Source organism: Oncorhynchus kisutch, linkage group LG9 (genome assembly GCF_002021735.2).
Source record: "Oncorhynchus kisutch isolate 150728-3 linkage group LG9, Okis_V2, whole genome shotgun sequence".
Taxonomy (NCBI): domain Eukaryota; kingdom Metazoa; phylum Chordata; class Actinopteri; order Salmoniformes; family Salmonidae; genus Oncorhynchus; species Oncorhynchus kisutch.
The window spans coordinates 14,691,476-14,710,122 of record NC_034182.2 but is presented as its reverse complement, the minus strand read 5'-3'; the positions used below and the strand labels follow the sequence as shown (position 1 = coordinate 14,710,122).

The 18,647-nt window shown below is 43.1% G+C and overlaps 2 protein-coding genes across 2 annotated transcripts; one reads left to right on the top strand and one right to left on the bottom strand.

Moving 5' to 3' along the window:
• Nucleotides 1-645: 645 nt before the first annotated feature.
• On the bottom strand, nt 646-4,128 carry LOC109896325 (protein DENND6B-like). Its single transcript, XM_031831339.1, has 11 exons — nt 4,114-4,128; nt 3,913-3,993; nt 3,700-3,805; nt 3,431-3,577; nt 3,254-3,296; nt 2,979-3,101; nt 2,783-2,878; nt 2,535-2,689; nt 2,012-2,097; nt 1,798-1,901; nt 646-1,611 (listed from the first exon to the last, which is right to left on the bottom strand). Exons 1-10 carry the CDS (start codon nt 4,126-4,128, stop codon nt 1,815-1,817), a joined length of 939 nt encoding a protein of 312 aa, XP_031687199.1. The 3' UTR covers nt 646-1,611; nt 1,798-1,814.
• Nucleotides 4,129-7,568: 3,440 nt separating this feature from the next.
• Nucleotides 7,569-17,970, top strand: LOC109896797 (leukotriene A-4 hydrolase). The gene is made up of 18 exons (XM_020491155.2): nt 7,569-7,826; nt 9,470-9,600; nt 10,460-10,580; nt 11,327-11,500; nt 13,126-13,178; nt 13,290-13,362; nt 13,484-13,624; nt 13,723-13,746; nt 13,841-13,911; nt 14,090-14,201; nt 15,094-15,238; nt 15,327-15,430; nt 15,538-15,608; nt 15,769-15,823; nt 15,939-16,034; nt 16,146-16,228; nt 16,309-16,413; nt 16,601-17,970. Exons 1-18 carry the CDS (start codon nt 7,671-7,673, stop codon nt 16,731-16,733), a joined length of 1,848 nt encoding a protein of 615 aa, XP_020346744.1. The 5' UTR covers nt 7,569-7,670; the 3' UTR covers nt 16,734-17,970.
• Nucleotides 17,971-18,647: the final 677 nt, after the last annotated feature.

Genomic DNA, 18,647 nt, shown 5'->3' with positions numbered 1-18,647 from the left:
GAAAGGGCCTTCACCAAACTGGTGCTACAAAGTTGGAAGCACAGAATCGTAAGCGTTAAGATTTCCCTAACTAAGGGGCCTAGCCCGAACCATGAAAAACAGCCCCAGACCATTATTCATCCACCAAACTTTACAGTTGGCACTGCATTGGGGAATGTAGGGTTCTCCTGGTATCCGGCAAAACCAGATTCCTCTGCCAGATGGTGGAGCGTGATTCATCACTCCAGTCCAATGGCGGCGAGCTATACACCACTCCAGCCGACGCTTGGCATTGCGCATGGTGATCTTAGGCTTGTGTGTGGCTGCTCAGCCATGGAAACCCATTTCAAGAAGCTCCCGACTAACAGTTATTGTGCTGACGTTGCTTCCAGATGCAGTTTGGAATTCGGTAGTGAGTGTTGCAACCGAGGACAGACAATTTCTACACGCTTCAGCACTCGGGGGTCCCGTTCTGTGAGCTTGTGTGGCCTACTACTTCACGGCTGAGCTGTTGTTGCACCTAGACGTTTCCACAAATTTGACAAATTGACTTGTTGAAAAGGTGGCATCCTATGATGGGGCCACATTGAAAGTCACTGAGCTCTTCAATATGGGCCATTTTACTACCAATGTTTGTCTATGGACATTGCATTGCTGTTTGCTCGATTTAAAAAAAATCTGTCAGCAACGGGTGTAGCCGAAATAGCCGAAGCCACTAATTTGAAGGGGTGTCCACATACAACCCTAAACTAAAATCTGGCATCTTAAGATTTTGTAACCTGGATATTTAGCAGTGTTTCAATGTAGTGTGATTTATTTGAGCTTGATCAATAGAAAATACTGAGATTGAGGCTTTCATCAATGTAGTTACTTAAATGTAACTCACCCCTTTTATGGGTTTAATGACAGGAGTTTTAAACTCATCAAAATAAAAAAATGTAGGCTAATATGATAGTTATATTTTACGCTGACAACTATGGATGTTAAATACTCACACAGGCTATACTCAAACATGTCCCTCTCCACAGGTATATGCTTCAATCCCACTAGTAACAATCAGGATACTTAGTGAAGGCATAATCTCATAAAGTCTACATTTCAACTACTCTCTAATCTAATATTATTGTCATGATGAACCATAGCCATGTTTCTAATATCACCTAAACTTCTAGTTTGCTACATGATATTACCCAGAGGGTGTAGTGTTTTGGCTGATGGCAATACTTTAAATTCAGGTTGTTTGTTTTTAAAAGACAAAACAAAACAAAAAACACTTCAGCATCAGTTTCTGTATCTATTCAGCAGTGTGTCAGTATCTGTGTAGTACAGTCAGCATGTCCTATGGTACAGAGTTGATGATAGTCTGGGGGTATCCCTCTAGGTTCTCCAGCACCCCTTCCTTCACTGGGAGCTGCTGCTTTCCAGCCTTCATCTGGATTGGGGGACAGACAGACTATAGTACGCAATGGTTTGTGGCACAGAATTAATTTCTTACACTAAATATAGCATGTTACAAATGGTTGAGGTGTGTGTAATGGACATATTGATGGGTTACTGATCAGTTTCCCTCAGCTTCAGGACCAGGTCCACGATCTCCACCTCTGACTTGCCTTTGGTCCAACCCAGCAGGTCCTGGGTGAGTAGATCATTAACAAAACATTAAAACGAACCAACTCTTATGGGTAGGGAAAGGACTCCTAACTGAATTAAAGTCAGTGGAGTCGTGTGGTTGAGTTTATTGGTCACATGATGCTCTGTAAGTCGAGTTAAACTAATGTCTTTAGGTGTGAGTGAACAAGGCTGTGGGGATCAACTCACAGCATCACAGACGACCTCTAGGTGGAGACATTCTGGTTTCTGGGCCATCTCCGTGTCGCAGGCGATACCAGCCATCGAAGTTGGGGGACCTGAAGAATTTCCTCCTAGGCCATACATCAAAGTGCAATGCATTATGGATGATTTGTTTGAAAAATATGTGCCACAACTAGATACAATAGTTAGAAATGACAGATGAGGTGGCAGGTGGACATACCTTTGTGCACAGAGGTGAGCCGAGGTCCAGCGTGCTCCACAGTCCCCATGAACTCCTCCTGACTGAAGGAAACGGATCTGAGGGGTCTGAAACACACACGTATTACCGTATTCAAACATAGTATCAACATACCATAGAAACAGGTTTGCTACCAATGTCAACCACCTTCTAAGGAGTCACAGACCTCTAGCAGAGGCATCAGGCTGGCCAGGTAGCGTTACTAGGGGAGACAGGGGAGACACACAGCAGGACAGATAGTCTATATAGGGGTGGGATGGATGTGTGGTAGGGAAGGCAGTCCCCTCAGTGGGATGATGAAGCTCTGGGTGAGTTCTAACAGATGTCTTCTCAAGATGGCACTCTGCACCTCAGATGATCCCTTTCAGGAGTCTTTTGATGAGAGACTTCTCTTTTTGAAGGAACATTTTATGTGCTGTGTAGATACCTACAGGTTGGGAGAACATGTTTTTACACACCAACTCACTCTCAAACCATGTTGGTTCCATAACTCCAGATGTTTTACCTGACTTAGTGTCCAGTGTTTTCAGTTTGGCTAGTTTCTTCACCTTCACAGGCAGGTCACCTGACATCTTGAGTTCTCCAAGGTGTATAATGTGGGGCCAGGACTGAAAGGTCTTTATGAAGAAGGGATTAGTGACCCCCAGAATCACATAGGGACTGGAAAGGCGAGAGAAAGGGAGCAGGGTGAGTTGAGTTGCCCCTTGGGTATGACAGAGTATAAACACAGTGTTTAGAGTAAGCCCTACTCACGGTGCCTGTGTCGTAGTGGTATACTCCTTAAACTCAGTGTCGTGTATGGTGAAGTAGGGCCTGTAATCACAGCAATACTGCAGTGGAGCAATCGAGCTGTAGGATGGGAGAAAGACAATTTTTATTTTACAAACTCACAGAGTTACGGTACATACACGTGACGCTAAATGTCATATTTCATGAATTTTCTGTTTACCTCGCTAGGGCCAGCACGGTTTCCGAGGAGACAGTGGGAGAGGGTGCCATGATGACCACTGGCTCCCCGATCAGCATGAGCCTCCAGAGTATCTGCAGGTGGATCAGGAAGGACTGGAAACACCTGGATAGGTCAGAGGGCAAAGGTCAGTTCATATACGATGCTGCTTTCACTAATACAATGCATCCTCAAATTAAACTGAAAATACAGCTAAGTTCAAGCCATGTAATTTACACAGATACATAACTATGTAAAGTATATGTTTAGATATTCACTTTAAGAGGTCAAGCTCATGTATGGTCGATAGCATCATAGGGGCTGGTAGAAGATCCTGGTAATAACAGAAACATACTCTTTAGATGAAGTCCTCTAGCGATACCCATCAACTTTACTAACATCATAGAGAAGTCGTATTTTCATGGGCACGTGGCCCATTACATAAAAAGCTATACCAACCTCCTTTTGGGCTTGTTTCACCGGGCTCCCCCCTGGTTTGTCGTTTTTGGATGGGATCCTGACCTGCATGACCACGCCCGTCACAGGTAGGTTGAGTGTCAGCCCTGGCACCGGAGATTGCCATTGGTCAATCTCGTTGCACACTGCATGGTGGGAGAGTGAGAAAGATGTTAGGGAAGTAGAGTCCAGACTGTACCTTAGAGCCCTAGTTAACTATAATGGGAGATGAATTAGAAATAAGACAAGAGGTTATATATCGCCCCACCTGCTTCAAGGCAAGGTTCCAACTTCTCAAAATACTCTGGAGCTATGATCTGCAGCAAGGACTGAAAGAGGTGGGTATACGGTAGTCTGGACACCAGTACAAGAGACTAGCGAGAAAGTGAAATAGAAAGGCAGGAGAGAGAATGAAAGAAAACCAAATGTGAATACATTGTGGTTCTGATTACTAAGCAGATCTGCAACATAAGCTTCTCACCTTCTGAAAGTAGCCTCTTTTGACGGCGGCGTCCTCGACTTGTCTGAAGTAGACATAGCCATAGAAATGGGCCAGCGCTCGCTAAGGGAGAAAGGGAAAGGGGGAGAGGTTAGATAATAAGTTATTGCAATGACAGAAGTTTAGTGGTGGCTGACATGAATATTCCACTCCAGTCACTGATTTCAGATTAGCGGTCCCTACCAAAGAACCAACCATAACCCTAAAAAGTAAGCAACCAAACTGTCCCTGGACCAGTTGTTCAGTCAGACCACAGCAAAGGACCGATGAGACGCCCAATCACAAATCGACCGCTAAGACTAAGCCCTACACCCTATGCACTTGTGGAGATGTGAGAGGACTTGGTTGATATAGGCAATATAGTGAAACTTTCACCTAGCCATCAGAGGGCAACTATTACCCTATTGCTTACACCTGTCAAATCCAATCAGATCTTCATAAATATGATTTGGGTGCATCTCTGCTGTAGGCATTCTCCTCTACAAACCAGGAGCCCCTGCGGCCCACAGACTGATGCAATCTGAAGCTGAACTGGGTGTCCCCAAGGCATCCTGGGAAACATCACACAGGTCATGTGACTGATATAGATTTTTGGCCCAATCCCAAATCGACCCCTAGACCCTACGCCCTATACACTTGTGGAGATCTGAGTGGATTTGACAAGTGGAAGCAATTTGGCAAAGATCATCAACTAAATTCAGCCGTGGGCCGATCTTTTCTTGAGCAACTGGTCAGAGGGCCAGAACATAATTACAAATCATTTGTAGACTGCAAATTGCCTGCAAGAAGCCCAAACGGATGTAATATGGGATTAAAACATAATTTCCAACTTTACTTACATTTGTATACGATCACATGTATCTCTCGCTCTACTATGCCTGGGAATACTTAGGAACATATTTCCAAAATTAAAATCACTTGGAGCTGATTTGCTAGTTTTTTTTCAGTCTTTTGTGTCCAGCAATAAAACTTAATTAGTATTATTATTTTTGCTCAGAAAACTTTGCGGGACAAATAAAATCACCCGTGGGGAACTCTGCAATATGGTAATAGTTCCAACTTCTGATAGGATAGGTGGAAGTGTCACCATATTGTTAAAAGCCATCAAATCATGTCAGATCTCCACAAGTGCATAGGGCCCTGGATCGATTTGGGGGTTAGGCCTCTGACTGTAATGTATTTTGTGATGACAGAATGTGTCATCTAATACACTAACCTGAGTAAGAGCCAGGGAATGACAGGTAGCAAATGCTAGTTTTCTGGAGTTTAAAGGAGAGGAAGCACAATCAGGGTCTTACAAAATGATTTATTAATTGACAGGCAACTAGCTTGTTATGTATGGGGTGCATCACAAAAATTATGAGCATAAATTCATTTCATACCTCCTTCTCAGTGAGTTTCACATGGTGTGGGGTACACCAGCTGGAATAGAGGAGAAAATGCCAATATGTCATGATGTCACTATGCTTGGCCAGATTATGAAACACATGAGGTTGATGTGGATCATGATTTCTTTCTGCATTAACATCATTAGCACGCTAGCTAGCTAGCTAGATTGGGTGTCAACAACACATTTTAGGGATGCTACACTACAGTAAAGTACATTGCAACCGATAAATACCTCTGGCTTGGCCGAGGTCGAAGGTAACGACGCAGACGAAGAGAACCGGGCCCAAGGCAAACTCGATTCTGTATTCTCTGACTCAACAAGACGAGATTTTATTTATTTTATTTTACCTTTATTTAACCAGGTAGGCAAGTTGAGAACAAGTTCTCATTTACAATTGCGACCTGGCCAAGATAAAGCAAAGCAGTTCGACAGATACAACGACACAGAGTTACACATGGAATAAAACAAACATACAGTCAATAATACAGTATAAACAAGTCTATATACAATGTGAGCAAATGAGGTGAGAAGGGAGGTAAAGGCAAAAAAGGCCATGGTGGCAAAGTAAATACAATATAGCAAGTAAAACACTGGAATGGTAGTTTTGCAATGGAAGAATGTGCAAAGTAGAAATAATAATAATGGGGTGCAAAGGAGCAAAATAAATAAATAAATAAAAATTAAATACAGTTGGGAAAGAGGTAGTTGTTTGGGCTAAATTATAGGTGGGCTATGTACAGGTGCAGTAATCTGTGAGCTGCTCTGACAGTTGGTGCTTAAAGCTAGTGAGGGAGATAAGTGTTTCCAGTTTCAGAGATTTTTGTAGTTCGTTCCAGTCATTGGCAGCAGAGAACTGGAAGGAGAGGCGGCCAAAGAAAGAATTGGTTTTGGGGATGACTAGAGAGATATACCTGCTGGAGCGTGTGCTACAGGTGGGAGATGCTATGGTGACCAGCGAGCTGAGATAAGGGGGGACTTTACCTAGCAGGGTCTTGTAGATGACATGGAGCCAGTGGGTTTGGCGACGAGTATGAAGCGAGGGCCAGCCAACGATAACGTACAGGTCGCAATTTTTTTTTTTTTTTTTTTTTTTTATTTAACCTTTATTTAACCATGCAAGTCAGTTAAGAACACATTCTTATTTTCAATGACGGCCTGGGAACAGTGGGTTAACTGCCTGTTCAGGGGCAGAACGACAGATTTGTACCTTGTCAGCTCGGGGGTTTGAACTCGCAACCTTCCGGTTACTAGTCCAACGCTCTAACCACTAGGCTACGCTGCCGCCCCGCAATGGTGGGTAGTATATGGGGCTTTGGTGATAAAACGGATTGCACTGTGATAGACTGCATCCAATTTGTTGAGTAGGGTATTGGAGGCTATTTTGTAAATGACATCGCCAAAGTCGAGGACTGGTAGGATGGTCAGTTTTACAAGGGTATGTTTGGCAGCATGAGTGAAGGATGCTTTGTTGCGAAATAGGAAGCCAATTCTAGATGTAACTTTGGATTGGAGATGTTTGATATGGGTCTGGAAGGAGAGTTTACAGTCTAACCAGACACCTAAGTATTTGTAGTTGTCCACGTATTCTAAGTCAGAGCCGTCCAGAGTAGTGATGTTGGACAGGCTGGTAGGTGCAGGTAGCGATCGGTTGAAGAGCATGCATTTAGTTTTACTTGTATTTAAGAGCAATTGGAGGCCACGGAAGGAGAGTTGTATGGCATTGAAGCTTGCCTGGAGGGTTGTTAACACAGTGTCCAAAGAAGGGCCGGAAGTATACAGAATGGTGTCGTCTGCGTAGAGGTGGATCAGGGACTCAGCAGCAGCAAGAGCGACCTCATTGATGTATACAGAGAAGAGAGTCGGTCCAAGAATTGAAGATTCGGAGCTGTCCATCACGAATCAGATGTCCATTTCCTCATTGCCCCGAATGATTGTGCTGCCCTGTCCGCTATTTACTTCGTGACGTGAAAGCAAGACGCGTCGCCTCTCCACGGTGAGAAGGGTTGAAATGACAGCTGAATCCCCCTGTCCTGTAGTTACAGTAGATAGTTGTTCTGCAAAAATCAAGTTCTATTGAGAGACTGCTTCGAAATCAACATGATTAAAATGTTTCCCCGAAGTGTTTACTAATGCAAATAAATAGATCGTTGAAAGGGGGCGGAAAGCTCATTCTGGTAAATGTACTGGTTTGATTATACATTTTTGAAAGAAACTCACGTTCAGCTCCAGAGTAAACTACAACTCCCACAATGCATGCAGCAGGGCGCTGTCACATGGACGTGCGGTGAGCTGGGTTGTAGTTCATAGCTAATGCAAGTGTTTTGCGCTCTCTCATGATTCTGGACCGAACATGACTTCAGCTATAGACCCCTGCTCATTTTCCTCTTTTTCCAAGTGCGTTACCAAGCACCTGAATCTCACCTTCCATGTGGATTTTGACAGCCATGTCCTTAAAGCTAAGGTCGCTCTCACCGTGGAGGTTTTAGTGGATCATTTCAAGTCTTTGGTACAGTATTTATCTAATTTCTCAATCTGGATAGCCAGAAAGTTAACGTTAGTAAACTAACTTTAGCTAGCCAAATTCATTCATTCTTGCTACAAATGCATTTGTGTTGCTAATGAATTTGACGTGGGAAAAAGCCTTGTTTCAGTACACATTGTTTCGGGTGGGTATAATTTGTGGAACGTTCCAACAGGGATCTGTTCCAAAAACCTATTAAAGTACAAGGTTGCCTTCAAACAACTCATACAAAGTAGCATGATCAATTCACCTCGCTAACTAGCTGCGGAATAGGCATCAACTCACCACGTATCTTATTATTATTTAAAAATTTTTATACTATGTTTATTATTTTACAATAAAAAATCGAATAAAAAAAGACTGCAATACTAACAATGACATTCATTGTCCTGTTGAATGGGATGGACCATTTAGAGGACACAACTTAACTCACACATACACAAAATAAAATAAAATCCTATTAGGTGGTACATGTATAAGAAGACAGCATATAGTCATTACAAGCAGTGTAGTTAAGCCAAAAAATGTATATTGATTGGAGTACAGCACAGAGTAGCAGCAGATCGTCAACCCAGTTATGAAGCGGGACTCGACCATTTATCCAGTATCGGCTGCCATATTTTGTAAAACATTGAACTTTTATTGGAAGTATTGTATCGAATCTTTTCCATATGTATTACATTCCCTAAATTCCGTAACCACATTTCAAAGCTAGGTACAGTCTCCAGTTTCCAAAATTGCAATATGAGCCTTTTGGCTAATAGAGTACAAAGAGAGACAGCTTTCCCTTCGTGGTTATTCCCATCAACTGTACCAAACAGAGCGGTCATTGGGTCTGGGGCTAGAACTCTATCAAAGGCTATAGATAAGTAATAAAAAAATGAGAGCCCAATAAACATGTAATTTAGGACATGTCCAGAATAAGTGGGTCAACGTCCCCACGTATCTTATTCTTAATGTTTGTCCATAGGCTACCAGAGTGAGGACAGACATTTTTCAGAAATAAACTTAATGAAACAGCCCACTCCCTACCCGGCATCTTATTCTGCCGCTATACATCTTTGTGTGCGTTGTTTGTTGGCAACCTTGTTGTTTACGAAATTTTTGGAACAGATTCCTGTTGGAACGTACAACACATTATACCCACCCCCTTGTTTCGTTTCACCTGTTTCAGTACACTGCTACAAAGCAATTGGTTGAGCTTATCAGACACAACGTATCACGCTGCAAGACAAGCTCTGATTTGAATCTCAGTCATTGCAAATCTGATCATTAGTGGGTCACATTCAGGAATGATATGTAGCTAGCCATATGTACTTTATGACACTGTTCTGCTCAGTGACAGTACGACTTTGACAGGTCGAGCTGGCGTGTGATACCAGCCGCGTGAACTTTAGATCGGAGTTCAGACTGTGTGTCTCACAGCAGGTGTAGAAAATGTAGTCAGCCTCTCAGGGCCTGGTTGAGATAGAAATGTGTATTTCTTATGGTGACAGCTGTTTTACAGTCACAATCTGGGGGAAGTTGGAGGTTGTGGTTATTGTAGTTGTTGACACTGTTGGTTACCCAAACGTATTGCCCCACTTCCCCTTTTCTTTAATCTCTCTCTCTCTCCTTCCTACCATCAGACCCTTGACACGAAGGACCTGAAGGTCTCCAAGGTAACAGCCAATGGACAGGCAGCAAAGTTCACTCTGGGACCCAAGCACAGCTTCATGGGAACCCCTCTGGAGATCACACTGCCCTTTGACCTCTCCAGGTAACTGTAGGGGAAGGGTCCCAAAGCCCCTACCCATTATTGATTAAGGGGACCTTAAGAATCATATGCTCACTATTATACTGTTGCTATGTGTCTTAATCTCTGCCACTATACTTTTCACAAGCTATCTATATTAGTCTTTACGGTTACACCATAGCTGTTGCCAGAGCGTGCCTGCAGGCTGGGTGTAAGTCAGACCGGAACTCGGTAAAGAGCTGAGAAGTTAACACTGTCTGGTTTTGACACTTTTTGATCTCGTGTGACAGTGGAAAATGCAGATGATACTTAGAATTTAGAGAAGCTACTATAGTAGGTTACCTTATAAGGTAACTTCAGCTTATTGCTGCACACATACATTGATGTAGATGATCACACCACCAGGGGGCGATCATATGTATATATTATAATCAGCTGCGCCCTTTGCTTGGTTGCAGAACTTACTCTGAGACATACATGCTCTGTTTCTCTTGTTAACTTCTGCCTGCAATTGCATTAATACAGGTTTGATTGATTTACTTAAAGAAGATATTGTCTGACTGCTGATTTCACCAATAAGCCAATGATTGACAAGGAACCTACCTCGACATAACCACCCCCTCTGTCTCACTCTCACACCTTAGGGGCCTGTTCAGGAAGATGTAATGTTACAGAACATTCAGAAATAAATTAATTGTGTTGAACAGATATGATTTTTTCATATAGAGTGGGGAATAGTGTCTTCTCTATTCATTCCATTTCTATCTGTAACTTTCAGAGCACTGCACATCACTGATTCCACCCCAGGTAACTCAACCCTCAGAGGTGGAACTGATGAATACTGGCTTAGAGGTAATATTTAGTGTGTGTGTTTGTTTCTCAGGGGTCAGCATGTGATCGTGGAGGTGACTTATGAGACGGCTCCTAATGCTTCTGCGCTGCAGTGGCTCACTCCTGAACAGACTGCTGGGAAGAAACACCCCTACCTCTTCAGCCAGTGCCAGGTAACACACACACATACACTGAGTTTATGGACATGCACAAACACAAAGTCTTATTTTTGGGTTGGGCTCGTTATAATTCAAAAAAAGACTGCACCACGAACAGTACTTCTATGGTAAAAGTAGTTGCAAGACTGGCAATCAAAATGCAACATTTTCACAATATCTGACCAGTGTAACTGTAGTCACGCACAGAAACCACTTCCGTGACTAGAAGCTCTTATTATTATTATTTTGGGTTGGATGCCAGTCTTGCTCAACGGTCATTTTAACTGTGAAAGTAGTTGTAAGACTGTCTCAAAAGACATCACAAGGGAACACTTTCCCAACCCCATCTTCTGCAACATCCACCCACTGGTGTTGTAATCACGCACAGAAACCTGTTCTGCTCTTTGAAGTTCTTAGCAGAAGAAAGATTGAATCATTTGATTGTAACCTGTGCCAGGTGAGGTTGCTTTTGCCCCTGCTTTCTCTCTTAGTTATATCCCCCTCCTCTTCTCCCTCTTTTTTTTGTGTGTATCACCTGTGTGTCCAAAGGTGCAGTGTCCCGCTGCCGCACTGATAAGTTTAATGAGGACCATGATCATTGTCTCCTCTGTCGCTGATATTGATATGAACAGCCCTCTATATTATTGCACACAATATTACTTTGTTTACTTACATTACTTATATCCGTCCCCTCTTGGAGATAAATCCAGATTAGGTGGTTGATGTGATAATGTGCTAATAACCACCTCAAACCCCTCCAGGCCACCCATTGCAGGAGCATGGTACCTTGCCAGGATACTCCCGCCATGAAACACACCTACTATGCCCAGGTGTCTGTCCCCAAGGAGCTGGTGGCTGTGATGAGCGCTGTACGGGACGGAGAGGAGCCTGATCCCCAGGACAGCAGCCGGGCCATCTACCGCTTCAGACAACCAGTCAGTGTTTCTATTCTCGATCACTGTTTCTATCCATTTCTCCATCCAACCATCCATTTTCATCCATAGCTTAATACAGTAAGTCAGTCTTGCTTTTTGGCTTGACTGTTCAAGGTACAGCGCTGCCAAAATAGCTGCTGATCAAGCAATAACGAGTTAATTACAAGGAATGTTTAGATGAAACGGCCAGATAACAAAAGGAACGCCTGCAATCTGAATGAAATGCAGTACCAGTCAAAAGTTTGGAGGGTTTTTCTTTATTTTTACTATTTTCTACATTGTAGAATAATAATGAAGACGTCAAAACTATGAAATAACACATATGGAATCATGTAGTAACCAAAAAAGTGCTAAACAAATCAAGATATATTTGAGATTCTTCAAAGTAGCCACCTCTTTGCCTTGATGACAGCTTTGCACACTCTTGGCATTCTCTCAACCACCTTCATGAGGTAGTAACTTGGAATGCATTTCCATTAACAGGTGTGTCTTGTTAAAAGTTCATTTGTAGAATTTCTTTCCTTTTTAATGCGTTTGAGCCAATCGGTTGTGTTGTGACAAGGTCGGGGTGGTATACAGAAGATAGCCCTATTTGGTAAAAGACCAAGTCCATATTATGGCAAGAACAGCTCAAATAAGCAAAGAGAAATGACAGTCCATCATTACTTTAAGACATGAAGGTCAGTCAATCTGGAAAAGTTCAAGAACTTTGAAGTACAGTTGCAAAAACCATCAAGCACTACGATGAAACTGGCTCTCATGAGGACCGCCACTGGAAAGTAAGATCCAGAAATACATCTGCTGTAGAGGATAAGTTCATTAGAGTTACCAGCCTCAGATGTTGCAGCCCAAATAAATCCTTCACAGAGTTCAAGTCTCTGACACATCTCAACATCAACTGTTCAGAGGAGGACACGTGAATCAGGCCTTCATGGTTGAATTGCAGCAAAGAAACCACTACTAAAGGACACCAATGAGAAGAGAATTGCTTGGGCCAAGAAACCCGAGCAATGGACATTAGACCAGTGGAAATCAGTCCTTTGGTCTGATGAGGACACATTTTAGATAGTTGGTTCCAACCGCTGTGTCTTTGTGAGATGCAGGGTAGGTGAACGGATGATCTACGCATGTGTTTTTCCCACCGTGAAGCATGGAGGAGGAGGTGTGATGGTGTGGGAGAGCTTTGCTGGTGACACTGTCAGTGATTTATTTAGAATTTAAGGCACACTTAACCAGCATGGCTACCACAGCCTTCTGCAGTGATACGCCATCCCATCTGATTTGATCTTAGTGGGACAATGACCCAAAACACACCTCCAGACTGTGTAAGGACTATTTGACCAAGGAGAGTGATGGAGTGCTGCATCAGATGACCTGGCCTCCACAATCACCGACCTCAACCCAATTGAGATGGTTTGGGATGAGTAGGACTGCAGAGTCCTAGTTTTGATGCCTTCACTATTATTCTACAATGTAGAAAATAGTACAAATAAAGAAAAACCCTTGAATGAGTACAGTAGGTGTGTCCAAACTTTTAACTGGTTCTGTACATTGTCAGTGACTGGAGCAGGTACATGGCTGTGTGTGTATGACCGCTGTGTTTGTTGACCTTTGACACCTCCCAGGTGCCCATGCCCTCTTACCTCATTGCCATCGTGGTAGGAGCTCTGGAGAGCAGGTACACACACACCCACCCATACATATAACTATTGCCCAGTTTTCCTACAAATTATTTTAAATGAATAAATGATCAGTGAAATATTCGTAATAAATGTTTGTTGTTTACTAGAGAGATTGGGCCCAGGTCTCGTGTTTGGTCAGAGAAGGAGTTTGTGGACAAGGCAGCATATGAGTTCTCGGAGGTGAGTTTAGCAGTATTTACTGTATCTGTGTGGTACGTATGTCATTTGTCTCATCCTACATCAGCAGAGTTTTTAATATTGAAATGTCAGCCTTGCCAAAAGGTGTGTATGTCCCTCTCAGACAGAGACCATGTTGAAGACCGCTGAGGGCCTTGCGGGGCCGTATGTGTGGGGCCAGTATGACATCCTGGTCCTGCCCCCCTCCTTCCCATATGGAGGCATGGAGAACCCCTGCCTTACCTATGCCACTCCCACGCTGCTGGTGAGTGACCTTACACACACATAACATTGCCAAATCCCCCTGTCTGTGTATTTTTGTTGTTGTTGTAACATTCCTTTCATCCTATGTTTATCTTCTAGGCTGGAGACAGATCCTTGTCCAATGTAAGTTCACAGGTGTCCGTGTCTTCTCAAGTATGTGTTTTATATCTGTGTACGGGTGTGTTAACCTGTGTCCTCCTCCTGTTTCTCTCTCCAGGTCATAGCCCATGAGATCTCTCACAGCTGGACTGGCAACCTGGTGACCAACAAGACCTGGGAGCACTTCTGGTACGACACAGAGAAAAACATTGTATTAATGTTTTTTTCTCGCTTGAAGGAATGGGAATGATATGTCAAATTAGCCATAACTGAGTATCAGACAAATGGGAGTGAGAGATGGAAAAGGAAGATCGCTTTCCGGAGTTAATGAGTTCATAATTAGTGTCTGTGCCCCTTCCTTCTCCAGGCTGAATGAGGGTCACACGGTGTACCTTGAGAGAATGATTGGCAGGTCTATGGAGAGTGAACAGTTCAGACAGTTCAAGGCCATGGGCGGCTGGAAGGAGCTGCAGGAATCGGTGAGCGAATACACACACATGCACGAGTACACTGTAACACTGGTACATACAGGAGTACACTTTTAAGCCTTGTTCACATTGGCAGTTTGAACTGACTCAAATCCTTAAAAAATATATATATAATCTGTTATTTTTCCTGAGGTTTGAACACCCAAAAAGCACATGGAATTTGATATTTCGAGTCCCATTTCAAACCACCTTTCGTAGGTGGTTTGAAGTCAGTTATACATCTGATTCCTGGCCATGCGACTTGTTTTTAAACAGTCAAATTGGATAAATTTTCTCTCAAGTGGTTTTTATTTGGCATATCTTGTTGCTTGCTAGCTACTCTGACAGTTTGACAAGAACATGTGGTAGCTAAATAGCTTGTTAATTGTTTACCAACATTAGTGAATGTGCTAGAGAGATAAACAGCCACCTAGCTAGCTAGTTGACTGCTGTGGCAAACCAAAAAGGCCTTGTTTTGAAAGTTAGGTCATGATTTTGGTCATTCACAGCAACTGGGAAACATCCATGGCAGGCTTTGTCACCTTAGCTCGCTACATAACGTCTGAGTTGATAGGAAGCACGAGCACCACTACCAATCAGCCTATACCACTGTGCACACACCCTTCTTTACTATGACAACTGGCGTAACCATGTCAGCTAGTGACTGCTGTCTGAACACACAGAAATCAAATTTGGTCACTTGTAACTTCCTGTTTGGAAGTTACAAATGATTTGGAAAAACAAAACTGATTTGAGCATTGAGGCCTGCAGTGTGAACAAGGCTTAAGTAATGTGTCCGACTTCACTGAAGTCGCTTAGCTGTTCATTCGTACCTGTGTTTGTTTGCGTGCGGGCGCAACTGTGTATGCCCGACCTTATCTGATCTGTTACCTCTGTCTCCCAGGTGAACACGTTTGGGGCCAACAACCCTCTGACCAACCTGGTTCCCAACCTGAATGAGGTGGACCTTGACGAAGCCTTCTCCTCTGTCCCCTACGAGAAGGGTTTCGCTCTTCTCTACCACCTGGAGGAGCTCATGGGAGGACCTGGTGAGAGACACACACACACACAATTGCATTTCATTCAGTAATAAAAATGAAGTCCCTTGCTTCATGTAATTGGTTGTGTCTCTTACAGAGGTGTTTATGGGTTTTGTTAAGTCGTACATCCAGCTGTTTTCTTACAGCAGCATCACTACTGAGGAGTGGAAACACTACCTCTTCACCTATTTTAAGAACAAGGTACAGTAACCACCACTCTCCACCTAACCAAGTTGCTATCAAATCCTCTTGCTGTGGCTCTTGAACTCCTCTCTGTTTCACCTTTACTGCTCCCTACCCGATCACAGGTGGACATCCTGAATAAGGTGGACTGGAACGCCTGGATGCACACCCCTGGGATGCCCCCTGTCAAACCACAGTGGGTTTCCCTTACCATTTCACTTGAGAATCACTCACCTGGCTGTTACACCTTTGAGGCCCCACTTCTGTTATTTTGTGGGTCTGTTTTTGGTTGTCATTGTTTACCTGTCCAGTCAATCGGAGGTGTGTGTTAAATCGATGCCCCACCTCCTCCCCAGATATGACAGCACCATGGCAGACGCCTGCATTGCGCTGTGTAAGAGATGGGTGAAGGTGAGGGTACATGCTCCGCATTGATAATGTGTATGTTCTAGAACCTAAGGATGATAGAACATAGCATTTTTTTTACAAGTATTACTGTGTTGTTAATTTCTCTCTCCCCCTCTAGACCAAAGAGGGGGATCTGGGGAATTTCAGTGAGTGGGATGTGAAGACTCTCTCCACCCACCAGCTCATAGAGTTCCTGTCTCTGCTCCTGCAACAGGTAGACACGCCTCACTGTCACTCACCCGGTCGTCATAGCAACCTTCCATAAGCCATGTGATCGCTCTATTCGAATCCAAAGCGGACCAATGACCATATCTTTTCCCCCTAGGAGCCCCTCCCCCTCAGCCATGTGAAGAGGATGCAGGAAGTGTACCAACTCAACTCCTTCAACAACGCAGAGATCCGCTTCAGGCGAGTTCCTGTTCTGGGGTCCCATCATGCAGTATGTGTCTGTGTGTCATTGGCTCTCACTGTTTGCTCCCTTCTTCCAGGTGGCTGCGGCTGTGTGTCAAGTCCAAGTGGGAGGATGCTGTTCCCATGGCACTGAAGATGGCGACAGAGCAGGGGAGGATGAAGTTCACACGGCCACTATTCAAGTAACCAACGGCACCACTATCTGAGACAATCTCTGTTATTAGATGCCATGCGTTGTTGTGCTTTCTGGATCAAATTATTTCTCGGCAGCATCTTGTTAAAAACATGATGAGTCCTATTCTCTTATGTAGAGACCCTTTTGTGTGTGTGTTCTACCTAATCCCTCTTGTTCTCCCTCCCTTCTTTTAGAGAAGTGTATAACTTTGATAAGTATCATGAGGAGGCGGTGCGTGTGTTCATAGCCCACCGGGCAGCCATGCATCCGGTAACGGCCAATCTGGTGGCCAAGGACCTGAAGGTGGACAACGACAAGAGCACCTGATTCTAATTGGAATCCCTCCAGAAGCATTCCAAGACTGGCATTATTACCGGTTCACACACCCCACCCCGTTGCCGAAAACGCCCAGAGAAAGCTAGAGAGAAGCTTCCAGCCGCATCCCCACTTTTTTTATAACAGTCTCTACTTTGCTTGGCAGCTATTCAGAATTGGCTTGTATCTGTTTGTTTTTACATTAAGGTTTGTGATATGTCGAGCAGGGTTGGGGTCAATTCAGATTATTTTTTTATTGAATTCAATTTGAATTGGCCACACCCCACAGGAAACAGAATTTGAATTGAAGGTAGTAGGTTTTAATTTAAACCAATTAAACTAAGGCACGAAAGTCTATTAATTTGATAAATCTTTTATAAAAAGCATATGTCACAAAACTCACCATTTCAAATATTATGGATCTATTCAACCAGATCTGCTTTAGCAGACATCACCATAGCTTTTGTTTTGACAACGGAGGTGGAATTGTTAGATCTGTCAAATCGACAAGTGACTCCTGGCATTCTACCTAAAGCAGACGTTGTCATTGGCTGCACAGTCATTGCATTAACAGAAATCCCATGTAGCCTTGTTTACAAATTGAACACTGGAATTTGAGATGTAATCTACACCATTAGGATGATAGAAATCGTCATTATTTTTGTTTGAATGATTTTTCAATTTGAGCTGCGTTATTTCCATATATCCTACCCTTGTTCTGAATTTCTAATGCAAGTAATACTATTGCCGGTTAACACTTGATCAAACCAGTATTTTTCTTTGTCATATGTTTGCTTATTCCCTTTCATACACTTGTTTGCTCTTATAACTTCTGGGAAATGTATTTGGATATTTAAAAACACGAAGGGAATTATTATAGACAACCCACAACATGACCTTAGAGTATTTCAGACCACTGTAATTATTTCAAATTGTTTTAAGAGAAAGAGTTTTAACAAATGAAATGTTTCCTTATGCTATTGGTAAACATACATGACCATACAAATATTGATGTTGTAATGTGTAGAATTCACAACAAATTCAGAATGGACTTCAACCCAGACATCCAGGTATTCATCTCAGGGCAGAAAAGTTATAAATAAACGTTTTTTATCTATTTAATATTTTCGGAAACTCATTTTAGAACGGTTAAATCTTGCCCAGAATGCAAATACAGAACCTGTGTGAATTAGTTGCAATTATCTCATGCTTTTCTTTGATGCCATTAAACACCATTATCAGAGGGTAATGAATGTCTTGTGTTTTTTCTTGTTTCTTCATGATCAGCTGACAGTATTAGGCAGTCTCACGTCCCAGCATTTGCCCTCTAGCAGTAATTCTGAGAAGTGAAGAAAGAATCTTGAGAGATGGTTACCAATCAACACTGGACTACAGACTTCCATCACATTCTGCTGCTTCAGACAGAGAGAAGGGCTGGTAGGTAGATGTGCTGGATCTGGGATATGTGCTTTGTAGGATATAGGGCACCCAGATTGAGGCCAGGATTCAATCTGATTGCTGGTTATAGGCATATAACTTGAAAGCTGCAATGCCTGTAGCATGTGATCGGATTGAATCCCTGCCTGAGTGTTGCTCTGGGGTTGTGGGGTTCAAATCTCAACTCTGTGTTCTGAACGTAAATCCAAGGCCTAAGGCAACGGCACTGGACTATTTTGAATGCATTTTCACAGTATGTTAAATATACATATATGAGGAGACGAGCTGGTGCCTCAGGTGTAAGGAACTTGCCCTCCAATGACAGGTCATGGGTTCAAGACCTGTGCGCACCACTGGAGTGCTTAAATTCAGAAAAAGGGGATACTACTCAGTCAATGAGCAGCTGTTATTGAGGAAATCTCCCAGAAAAAAGCACTTGTTTGTTTTCAATAGAGACTTCTCTATATTTTAAAACGAAGGGCCCTATTC

Bases quoted from the DNA above. Each gene is read 5' to 3' on its own strand.
- LOC109896325 (XM_031831339.1), bottom strand. The intron at 3,578-3,699 runs GTGGGGCGATAT...CCCACCATGCAG, and splicing joins GGAACCTTGCCTTGAAGCAG to TGTGCAACGAGATTGACCAA. The intron at 1,902-2,011 runs GTATGTCCACCT...TGTATGGCCTAG, and splicing joins GCTCACCTCTGTGCACAAAG to GAGGAAATTCTTCAGGTCCC.
- LOC109896797 (XM_020491155.2), top strand. From the start codon at position 7,671: ATGACTTCAGCTATAGACCCCTGCTCATTTTCCTCTTTTTCCAAGTGC. The intron at 16,229-16,308 runs GCGAGTTCCTGT...CCCTTCTTCCAG, and splicing joins AACGCAGAGATCCGCTTCAG to GTGGCTGCGGCTGTGTGTCA. The intron at 16,414-16,600 runs GTAACCAACGGC...CCCTTCTTTTAG, and splicing joins TTCACACGGCCACTATTCAA to AGAAGTGTATAACTTTGATA.